Here is a 12168-nt window from a genome sequence, read left to right as displayed (position 1 = left end):
GTGTCAGTACTGAGGGAGCGCTGCACACTCGGAGGGTCAATACTGAGGGCGTGCTGCACCATCAGAAGGTCAGTGCTGAGGGCGTGCTGCACCATGAGATGGTCAGTGCTGAGGGAATGCTGCACTGTCAGAGGGTCAGTACTGAGGGAGTGCCGCACTGTCAGAGGATCAGTACTGAGGGAGTGCCACACTGTCAGAGGATCAGTACTGAGGGAGCGCTGCACCATCAGATGATCAGTACTGAGGGAGTGCCGCACTGTCAGAGGGTCAGTACTGAGGGAGTGCCGCACTGTCAGAGGATCAGTACTGAGGGAGTGCCGCACTGTTAGAGGATCAATATTGAAAGAGTGCTGCACCATCAGAAGGTCAGTGCTGAGGAAGTGCTGCATTGTCAGAGGGTCTGTACTGAGGGAAAGCTGCAATGTTGGAGTGTCAGTACTGAGGGAGCACTGCACACTCGGAGGGTCAATACTGAGGGCGTGCTGCACTGTCAGAGGGTCAGTACTTAGGGAGTGCCACACTGTCAGAGGGTCAGTACTGAGGGAGTGCTGCACTGTCAGAGGATCAGTACTGAGGGAGTGCTGCACTATCAGAGGATCACTACTGAGGGAGTGCCACACTGTCAGAGGGTCAGTACTGAGTGAGTGCTGCACACTCGGAGGGTCAATACTGAGGGCGTGCTGCACTGTCAGAGGGTCAGTACTTAGGGAGTGCCACACTGTCAGAGGATCAGTACTGAGGGAGTGCCACACTGTCAGAGGATCACTACTGAAGGAATGCCGCACTGTCAGAGGATCAGTACTGAGGGAGTGCTGCACTGTCAGAGGTTCAGTACTGAGGGAGTGCCGCACTGTCAGAGGGTCAGTACTGAGGGAGTGCCGCACTGTCAGAGGATCAATATTGAAAGAGTGCTGCACCATCAGAAGGTCAGTGCTGAGGAAGTGCTGCATTGTCAGAGGGTCTGTACTGAGGGAAAGCTGCAATGTTGGAGTGTCAGTACTGAGGGAGCGCTGCATACTCGGAGGGTCAATACTGAGGGCGTGCTGCACCATCAGAAGGTCAGTGCTGAGGGCGTGCTGCACCATGAGATGGTCAGTGCTGAGGGAATGCTGCACTGTCAGAGGGTCAGTACTGAGGGAGTGCCGCACTGTCAGAGGATCAGTACTGAGGGAGTGCCGCACTGTCAGAGGGTCAGTACTGAGGGAGTGCCGCACTGTCAGAGGATCAGTACTGAGGGAGTGCCGCACTGTTAGAGGATCAATATTGAAAGAGTGCTGCACCATCAGAAGGTCAGTGCTGAGGAAGTGCTGCATTGTCAGAGGGTCTGTACTGAGGGAAAGCTGCAATGTTGGAGTGTCAGTACTGAGGGAGCGCTGCATACTCGGAGGGTCAATACTGAGGGCGTGCTGCACCATCAGAAGGTCAGTGCTGAGGGCGTGCTGCACCATGAGATGGTCAGTGCTGAGGGAATGCTGCACTGTCAGAGGGTCAGTACTGAGGGAGTGCCGCACTGTCAGAGGATCAGTACTGAGGGAGTGCCGCACTGTCAGAGGGTCAGTACTGAGGGAGTGCCGCACTGTCAGAGGATCAGTACTGAGGGAGTGCCGCACTGTTAGAGGATCAATATTGAAAGAGTGCTGCACCATCAGAAGGTCAGTGCTGAGGAAGTGCTGCATTGTCAGAGGGTCTGTACTGAGGGAAAGCTGCAATGTTGGAGTGTCAGTACTGAGGGAGCGCTGCACACTCGGAGGGTCAATACTGAGGGCGTGCTGCACTGTCAGAGGGTCAGTACTTAAGGAGTGCCACACTGTCAGAGGATCAGTACTGAGGGAGTGCTGCACTGTCAGAGGATCAGTACTGAGGGAGTGCCACACTGTCAGAGGATCAGTACTTGAGGGAGTGCTGCACTGTCAGAGGATCAGTACTGAGGGAGTGCTGCACCATCAGAAGGTCAGTGCTGAGGGAATGCTGCACTATCAGAAGGTCTGTACTGAGGGAAAGCTGCAATGTTGGAGGGTCAGTACTGAGGGAGCCCTGCAATGTTGGAGGGTTTTTACTGAGGGAGCACTGCAATGTTGGAGGGTCAGTACTGAGGGAGCACTGCAATGTTGGAGGGTCAGTACTGAGGGAGCACTGCAATGTTGGAGGGTCTGTACTGAGGGAGCATTGCAATGTTGGAGGGTCAGTATTGAGGGAGCATTGCAATGTTGGAGGGTCTGTACTGAGGGAGCATTGCAATGTTGGAGGGTCAGTACTGAGGGAGCATTGCAATGTTGGAGGCTCAGTACTGAGGGAGTGCCACACTGTCAGAGGGTCAGTACTGAGGGAGTGCCGCACTGTCAGACGATCACTACTGAGGGAGTGCTGCACTGTCAGAGGATCACTACTGAAGGAGTGCCACACTGTCAGGGGGTCAGTACTGAGGGAGTGCAGCACTGTCAGAGGGTCAGTGCTGAGGGAGTGCTGCACTGTCAGAGGATCACTACTGAGGGAGTGCCACACTGTCAGAGGATCAGTACTGAGGGAGTGCCACACTGTCAGAGGATCAGTACTGAGGGAGTGCCGCACTGTCGGAGGGTCAGTACTGAGGGCGTGCTGCACTGTCAGAGGATCAGTACTCAAGAAGTGCCACACTGTCAGAGGATCAGTACTGAGGGAATGCCGCACTATCAGAGGATCAGTACTGAGGAGGTGCTGCACTATCAGAGGTTCAGTACTGAGGGAGTGCCGCACTGTCAGAGGATCAGTACTGAGGGAGTGTTGCACTGTCAGAGGATCAGTACTGAGGGAGTGCTGCACCATCAGAAGGTCAGTGCTGACGGAATGCTGCACTATCAGAGGGTCTGTACTGAGGGAAAGCTGCAATGTTGGAGGGTCAGTACTGAGGGAGCACTGCAATGTTGGAGGGTCTATACTGAGGGAGCACTGCAATGTTGGAGGGTCAGTACTGAGGGAGCACTGCCATGTTGGAGGGTCAGTACTGAGGGAGCACTGCCATGTTGGAGGGTCAGTACTGAGGGAGCACTGCAATGTTGGAGGGTCTGTACTGAGGGAGCATTGCAATGTTGGAGGGTCAGTACTGAGGGAGCATTGCAATGTTGGAGGGTCAGTACTGAGGGAGCATTGCAATGTTGGAGGGTCAGTATTGAGGGAGCACTGCAATGTTGGAGGGTCAGTACTGAGGGAGCATTGCAATGTTGGAGGGTCAGTACTGAGGGAGCATTGCAATGTTGGAGGGTCAGTATTGAGGGAGCACTGCAATGTTGGAGGGTCAGTACTGAGGGAGCATTGCAATGTTGGAGGGTCAGTACTGAGGGAGCATTGCAATGTTGGAGGGTCAGTATTGAGGGAGCACTGCAATGTTGGAGGGTCAGTACTGAGGGAGCACTGCAATGTTGGAGGGTCAGTATTGAGGGAGCATTGCAATGTTGGAGGGTCAGTTCTGAGGGAGGGCTGCACTGTCGAAGGCGCAGTATTGAGGGAGTGCTGCACTGTCGAAGGCGCATAATTGAGGGAGTGCTGCACTGTCGAAGGCGCAGTATTGAGGGAGTGCTGCACTGTTGGCAGGTTAATTCTGAAGGAGTACTCCATTGTGAGAGGGGCACTAATGCTGCACTGTTATGGTACAGTGTTTCAGATGAGATATTTAACTCGAGGTCCTGTCTGCCATCTCAGGTGGATGTGAAATATCCTATAGAAGGACAGGATGTTTCTCTCTATATTGATCCTTTAACCAATTTCACTAAAGAGACCACTTTGGCCCAGATCTTCTGGTCTCCGGAGGCTTGTACCTGGGAGCTGCCCTGGAAGATGTGTTGGGGGACTCCTCGGAATTCCACATGCACTGACTACACAGGAATTCCCTGGGAAGTTTCAACTTCCATTGGTCAATTCCCCTGCATCTGGAACCTTCTGAAACTCAGATTTAGAGTCGAAGACTTCAGACAGTTCCAAATCACTTAGCAGAATAGTTACCCAGGAAATGTTAGAAGGATTTAAACCAGTTCTAACTCCTGGGTAACTATTCCACTGATGCCCCCCTGACTATGCCCCCAACTCCTACCCCTGACTACCCAACCTGACTAACCACCCCCCCCTCACCCCTGACCACCTGACTAACTTCGCCACAACCCAACTAAACTCACCCATCCCCCCCGATTAGTCCCACACCACCCCACCCACCCCGCCGCCCCCCCCACTACTCACTGACTAAACCACCCCATCTCCCAACTACCCCCCAACCACCTCAAAGCTTCCTGGCCCCCCCAATTACCCCAGCCATGCATTTGCTGCATAACGACAGTGATTGCTGGGAAATTTGTTGGGACATTTTGAACACTTGATCCTCCTCTTCACTAAGAATCTCTTGAAGTCTTCAGACAAAGCCAAATTCTTTTAGACCCTGTTCAAAGTTGCAGTGAAGATCATCAGCTCCAAATTTATCTTACCTCAGCCTCCTTTATCCTGCCTTTGCAATCAGCAACTCACCTTAGATGCTGAAATTATTAAGGATGGAAGAAGGACAAGGACAGCAGATAGATGGGAACACCACCACCTGGAAGTTCCCCTCCAAGTCCTGACTTGGAAATATATCGCTGTTCCTTCACTGTCGCTGGGTCAAAATCCTGGAACTCCCTCTCTAACAGCGCTGTGGGTGTACCTACACCACATGGGCTGCAGCGGTTCAAGAAGGCAGCTCACCACCAGCTTTCAAAATTTACAGATGATACAAAGGTTGGAAATGTTGTCAATTGTGGTGGAGATAGTCTTGAACTTCAAAATGACACGGACATGTTGGTGGATTGGGCAGATGAAGTTCAATGCAGAGAAGTGTGAGGTGATTCATTTTGGCAGGAAGAATATGGTGAGACAGTATAAAATAAAGAGAGAGCCTCTAAAGGAGTTGTAGGAACAGAGGGGCCTCAGTGTATATGTACATAGATCATTAAAGATGGCAGGGCATGTTGAGAGAGTAGTTAATAAAACATATAATAACTTAGGCTTTATTAATAGGGGCAATGAATACAAGAGTAAGGAGGTAATGTTGAACTTGTATAAGACACTAGTTCGGCTCCATCTGGAGGACTGCATCTAGTTCTGGGCGCCATACTTGAGGAAGGATGTGAAGACATTGGAGAGGGTACAGAGGAGATTCACAAGAATGATTCCTGGGATAAAGAACTGTATCTATGAGGATAGATTGGAGAGGCTGGAACTGTTTTCCTTGGAGAAAAGAAGGCTGAGAGGAGACTTGATAGAGGTATTCAAGATCCTAAGGGGTATGGACAGGGTAAATAGTCAGAAACTGTTCCCACTCAAGAGATCATCAAAAACTAGAGGGCACAAATTCAAAATAATTGACAAAAGGTGTAAATATGCTGTGAGGAAAATTTTTTCACCCACAGGGTGGTTGGAGTCTGGAACAAGCTTCCTGAAAGGGTGGTACAGATAGGTTCAATCGAGGTGTTCAAAAGGGAATTGGATTGCTACCTGAGAATGTGCAGGGTTACAGGGATAGGGCAGGGAAGTGGGTCTAGTTGGAATGCTCTTTCAGAGAGCCAGTGCAGACTCGATGGGCTGAATAGCCTCTTTGTGTACTGTAAAGATTCTGTGATACTTCTCCTGTGGTGAATGACGAACAGAAATGGATCCTACAGTAAAAATAATTAAATATAAAGCTGGATTCAAGCTAAACTTTGTAACATTTGCTAACTCATCAAATAACTGTGCTGCAGCGAGGGAATTTGATATTGGTGAAAAACTGGTGTGAGAATGGAAGGAGGAATCCACTCTGAAAAAGATGCCCAAGACCATATGCACGATGAGAACAGGGACCAGCCACTGGCCTGATTTTAAGAAGCATTGGAGGGAGGCTTCTAAAATCACCAGAATTGTTGCATTGCTGCCAGAGATTCAATGTGTTTATACTTACTTCAGTGAGCCAAATCAAGAGCAACAGCTGGTTGGTGTAGCTGGTTTATGAAGCAGAAATGTCCAGTGTTGTAGCAGAAGGTTAAGATTGCTCAGACTCTAAATGACCTCAATGCCAAAATGACCAGTGATTCATCATCAGACAGTGACAAAAACACAAGTACCCTTTATGTCACATCAGCAACATGGATGAAGCTCCCCTGAATTTTGATATGCCCATCAATCGAATTAAGGAGTGGAAAGGTTCAAAAACAGTTCTGGTGAAAGCCAGAGGACATAAGAGGACAAGATTCATGGTGGTACTAGCCTGCGCAGTCAATTGAAGAAAATTAAAGCCTATGGTAATTTTCAATTGTAAAACCACACTGAAAATCAAGTCTCCTGCAGGAGGTTTTGTGCATATCCATGACAACGGTTGGATGGGTGAGGATGGAATGAAGTTGTGGATCGATGTGTGGAATAGGCGACCTGATAGCCTACTCAAATGCAGCTTGTTAAGGTGGAACATGTTCAGATGTTATCAAGATTATGATGATGTGAAGAAATACCACCCAAACTGCAGATATTCCATTCTCATGTCCATAGTTCAACCTCTGGCTTTGTGCCTCGCCAAACCATTCAAGGATCATGTTTGCACCAAATAGAATGGACCAATGGTTGATGGAGGAAAACTTTTGCAAAGTGTGGAATTATGTGCACTGCCCCACTTGATGTTTCCCCCCATCATCAAACTGTAGGATGTTATTAATGCATCAATTGTTGTCAGATCTTTCAAAAAAATGCAGAATATCCAATTCAATGGATGGAAAGGGAGACTATTTATTGTGCAGGGATGATTCTGAAACCAGGATTGCCAAATCTGATCCAGAGTGGGATCTTATGATGATGCTGTAGCCAAAGTGCCTTAGAATGAATCCGATGAACTCTTCACATCTGATGTGACGACAATAAATTTGATGGTTTTTAAAACATGTTGATTAAGGTTAAAGCTATCCTTGTAGAATTAATTTATTCAGTAAAACTCTCACGTTGATTTAATCTGAATTACTCGTGTTATTTTTTTTTCGCATTTCACAATGGCGACACCTACACCGACACCAGTGGCTCACGTTTAAACTCAGCATGTAGGCCCACCCTGATCTTTGGAAGGGTTTTTTAAAGCTTCAAAACTCGGCTTATATGTCACGATCACACGGTGTCTTTCCTAGCACCAATGTTAAACCAACTGGTATAAGTGACTTGAAAACTGTGTTGATATCCAATTTATATACAATTAATGTATATAATACTGGCCAGTAACCAGAGGACACAGATGTAAGGGACAAAAGAACCAGAGGCGGGATAAGAAACATTTTTTACACAATATTAGGGGTTTTTTTTTACAGTTTTTGTGTTGTTATGATCTGGAATGCACTGCCTGAATGGTGGTGGAAGCAGATTGATTAATAACTTTCAAAAAGGAATTGCATATATACTTGAAAAAATAAAACTTTGCAAGTCTATGGTGGAAAAAGCAGAGAAGTGGGCTGATGGGAGTAAGTGGCCTCCTTCTGTACTGTAAGGTTCTATGACTATTGTGTTTGAATTACAGGGCTTGTCACTGAAGTGGTCACATCTGAGGCTGCCCTGGTTAGAGTTGGACTGGTTTATAGATGTTTCCAATCAAATAACAGAACTTGATCTGAGTAAGAACAGCCTCACTTACCTTCCTTCAGTTATTCCTTGGGGATTAGTGCATCTGAAAAAACTCAACTTGTCTGCAAACCAGCTGAAGGACTTGCCCAACGCAACCACTTCAGAAGAAATACTCTGTACAGGGTAAGTGACAAATCAGAGGCGTTGTTGGAGGCCATACTCAGCCTTTTTAAAATTTATTCTTTCATGGGATGTGGGCATCACTGGCAAGGCCAGCATTTGTTGCCAATTTGTTATTGCCCTTGAACTGAGTGGCTTTACTGGGCCAGTTCATAGGGCAGTTAAGTGTCAACCACATTGCTGTGGGTCTGGAGTTACATGTAGGATGGCAGATTTACTTCCCTACTAATGTGAACAACACAAAAACAGAAATACCTGGAAAAACTCAGCAGGTCTGGCAGCATCGGCGGAGAAGAACAAAGTTGACGTTTTGAGTCCTCATGACCCTTCAACAGAACTTATGGTCGAGGACTCGAAACATCAACTTTGCTCTTCTCCACCGATGCTGCCAGACCTGCTGAGTTTTTCCAGGTATTTCTGTTTCTGTTTTTGTTTTGGATTTCCAGCATCCGTAGTTTTTTGTTTTTATCTCTGGGTTTTTACAACAATTGATGATAGTTTCATGGTCACCATTAATAAGACTAGCTTTCAATTCCAGATTTTATTATTTGAATAGCTGTGGTGGGATTTGAACCCATGTCCCTAAGGAATTCACCTGGGCCTCTGGATTGCTAGTCCAGTGACATTACCACTGCCCACCATCTGCCCGCAACTTGCACTGCGTGTGTTTCAATGTTAAAGGTAGTGGGAACGTGAAGAGATACACACAGAACCAGCTGCTAGGAATGGACAGAGTAGATAGCCAGAAGCTTTTTCCCAGGGTGGAAGAGTCAATTACTAGGGGACATAGATTTAAGGTGAGAGGAGAAAACTTTAGAGGAGATGTGTGGGGCAAGTTTTTTACACAGAGGGTAGTGAGTATCTGGAATTCGCTGCCAGAGGAGGTGGTGGAAGCAGGTACGATAGTGGTGTTGAAGAGGCAGCTTGACAAATACATGAATAGGATGGGAATAGAGGGATATGGACCACAGAAGTGCAAAATGTTTTAGTTGATGGGCAATATGATCAGTGCAGGCTTGGAGGGCCGAAGGGCCTGTTCCTGTGCTGTACTTTTCTTTGTTCTTTGTTCTTTGAATTTAACATGGAAACAGAAACAGGAAACATTCAGCAGATCAGGTAACACCTGTGTAGAGAGAGGAACTCTAAAAACAATTCACACCTAATGTGTAAAACTGACTGTTCTCTCCTCAGAGACTGAGTAACCTGGTGAGTATTTGCACTAATAGCAATAGTTGCATGAAGCTGATTCCAAACCTTTAAATTATACCACGTGGCACTGTTTAATGATTTAAACAACAAGGCCTTGACGTGATACAGATACTGGGGTAGAACTCAACTGTCAACAGGTTCAACTGAATCAAACCTGCCCTCAGCTCTTGGGTTTCTCTATTAAACATAAATTCATCTCTGAATCCAATGAGCTGTATCAACTATAGCTTAGTGGGTAGTACTCCTCCCAGTGACTCAGATGGTTGTGGATTTAAGTTCCACTCCCACTCCAGACTGATACTCTAGTGCAGTACTGAGGGAACTCTGCACTTGCGGAGCTGACATCTTTCAGATTAGCTGTTAAACCGAGGCTATGTCTGCCCTCTCGGGTGGATGTAAAAGATCCAATGGCACCATTTGAGGAAGAGCAGGGGAGTTGTCCCTGGCCGATAGTTATCCCCGATTCAACATAAACAAAAAGGTTAACAGGGCATTATCACATTGCTGTTTGTGGGAGTTTGCTGTGTGCAAATTGACTGTTGTGCTCCCACAATACAGCAGTGACTAACTTGAGGTATCGCTTTATTCTCTTTGAGATGTCTGGTGGTTGTGAAAGATGTTATATATAGGCAAGTGTTTCTTTCTTTAAAGCTTAGAATCAGCACATTTGGAAATCTCAGGTCTGGGACTTCTCGGACTTAAACATTCTGAGTAGAGGTAGAGGTAATAGTGTGGCTGGTGTCAACAATGGAATTAACAGGATTATGTTCTATTTCTTTAGCATACTGGAGATTGATGTGTCAAGGAACCAACTGAGCTGCCTGCCCACTGGCTTCTTACATCTCCCAAAGCTTGAAAAACTCACAGCTTTCACTAATTTACTGGAGAAATTATTTGATGAGGAGAAAGGTACAGCGATCTTAATCTGAGAAAATATCCCAAATTGTACTTTCTTTACACTGTGTGACTGGTCAGTTAAATGATCGACTCCTGTGTGATTGGTCAGTTAAATGATCGACTCCTGTGTGATTGGTCAGTTAAATTGTCAACTCTTGTGTGATTGGTTAGTTACATTATTGACCACTGTGTGTTTGGTCAGTTAAATGATTGACTCCATTGTGATTGGTTAGTTAAATGATTGACCCCTGTGTGATTGGTTAGTTAAATGATTGACCCCTGTGTGATTGGTTAGTTAAAGGATTGACTCCTGTGTGATTGGTTAGTTAAAGGATTGACTCTTGTGTGATTGGTCAGTTAAATTGTCAACTCCTGTGTAATTGGTCAGTTAAATGGTCAATTCCTTTACCTCCAGCAACGAACTGGATTGGATTGCGGAAACTGCAGGCGCTCGATGTTTCTGACAATAAACTTGAGCTTTTGCCCACAACTTTCCTGCACTGTTTCAAATCCCTGAGCAGCCTGAAAGTGTCTCAGAATATGCTCAAGTGCTTTCCTGAACCCTGGGCCTGTCCTTTGGTAAGTACAGTTTTACAGAATTCACAAAGAATTTGTTTAAACTGAACAAAAGGTTGAGGGGGGGGTCTGGAATTGAACCAGGTTTTAAATCAGTGTGCTGTGGAAAGCAGTGACTGCACCATAACTGGATCTGAAATGGAGGGAGCTGGTCAGGATCCTGGTTTTTTAAATCATGAAGGGAATTTCCGTGATGAACCAGGGGCTAATCCTTAAGAGAAGGAACGAACTGTAACTACATTTCACACTTAGAATCGTCTGTTATCCAGCAGAGTAGATGGAGTCCAGTTGAACTATTTGAAAATAGATCCCTGATTCAGTTGGAGGTGATATAAGTTTGGGCCAGGGTAGAATCTGGTGCGATGGACTTAAATGATGGGGCAAACAGATCAAAGGTCCCTCTAACCTTTATCTGTGTGTCCATCACCGCCTTAGGAACTTGTCTGAACTTGGTAGATCCTGGGGAAGCCATTGTACTAAACACAATATCAGGAATCTGTATCAGAACATTATGCTGGCCAGTGACATAGTCATTCACCTTGTTCTAGGCCCTGTATTTCATTGCCACTTCATTTCTCCTAGGTTTCTATGTTTCTGGTATCATTGGAGGGCTCCATTAGTATTAAGGAGGTTAAGGAGCTGTAAGTGTTTGTGATTTGATTGATTTCTACCCCTTTTACTTTGCTGTCCTTTTGAAATGTGTCCTTTCTCAGCTCTTCACAAGCATACATCACCAAGAGGGCAACCCTGCCCTGATCTTGAGTTCTTTACTCTCAAAAAATGAATGAAGCTTTGTTCAGCTCCTTTGTCCCCAATAGACAGAGAAATTCCAGAGACCAAGATATCCATGAGATGCTCAGCAAGTCAGTGGGGTTTGTCATCATCTTGGTCTAAGTTATCTCCCTGTCTTCAATACCCTGGACCTAGACTCACCACATTGAAGCAGAACAAGAAACAAAGACCTTGTATTATATGTAACACCTTTTACATCCTAAGGATCTTCCATCACTGTTTACATCCAGTGAAGTACTTTTGATGAGTTACAATGTGAGAATGGTAACAGCAAATTTAGGCACGGTCCCAAAAGCTGCTATGGGATAATGAGAAGGTAAACCTGCTTCAGATGTTAGTTTAGGGATAAATATTGGCCAAGACACTTTACAGAACTCCATTTCTGTTCTTCAAATCTGAAACTTATGTCTAAACTTTTGGAGTCAGAACAAAGTAATTGTCCCAGATGGAGAAACAGTTTGGCAAGTTGTATATCTGGTCAGATCTGTCACCATGGTGATCACTTCAACCCGACACTGGGCAGGTTCCAGAGCTGTAGTGCCAGCGTTGTGCTTATGGATGGAAGCCTCAAATACCAGATTCTGTTTGAAAGCCTAAATTCTTCAGAAACCACATTGTAAAGTTTGTTCTGGATTCACTTGTGTGGCAATGGGTAAACTCATTTTAAAAACAACAGTCTATGTTAGAAAGCATGAGGCTTTTAATTGAAGCAGAGCTCTAATAAAATCATCTCCATGTTACTAACTAACAGAGTGAGGGTATAGGCACCTCAGTGAGAAGCTGCACCAAACATAGTCACCTGGGGACAGAGGATACAGGTGGAATGCTGGGCAAAGGAAACTGGCCTGGCCAACTCAGTACAGGGGCTGCTTCGCAAAGATTTATTCATATCCTGAGTAGTGGTGACTGTTCCCTGTTGTTGTGGTTAATACAGCACAAACAAGGCCT

The 12168-nt window shown here is 46.0% G+C and overlaps 1 protein-coding gene across 3 annotated transcripts in view; it reads left to right on the top strand.

Moving 5' to 3' along the window:
• Positions 1 to 12168, top strand: part of lrrk1 (leucine-rich repeat kinase 1) — a 262189-nt gene that overhangs the window by 71464 nt on the left and 178557 nt on the right. For 2 of the 3 annotated variants that reach the window (XM_041175192.1, XM_041175193.1), the window contains exons 7-9: positions 7523 to 7749; positions 9737 to 9864; positions 10268 to 10431. The exons of the other annotated variant lie outside the window; for it this stretch is intronic. In XM_041175192.1, coding sequence (XP_041031126.1) covers positions 7523 to 7749; positions 9737 to 9864; positions 10268 to 10431 — 519 coding nt within the window. The remainder of the gene's footprint in view (positions 1 to 7522; positions 7750 to 9736; positions 9865 to 10267; positions 10432 to 12168) is intronic. 3 annotated transcript variants of the gene reach the window in all.

Source organism: Carcharodon carcharias, chromosome 26 (assembly GCF_017639515.1).
Source record: "Carcharodon carcharias isolate sCarCar2 chromosome 26, sCarCar2.pri, whole genome shotgun sequence".
NCBI classification, from domain to species: domain Eukaryota; kingdom Metazoa; phylum Chordata; class Chondrichthyes; order Lamniformes; family Lamnidae; genus Carcharodon; species Carcharodon carcharias.
This window is presented reverse-complemented; position numbering and strand designations above follow the sequence as displayed.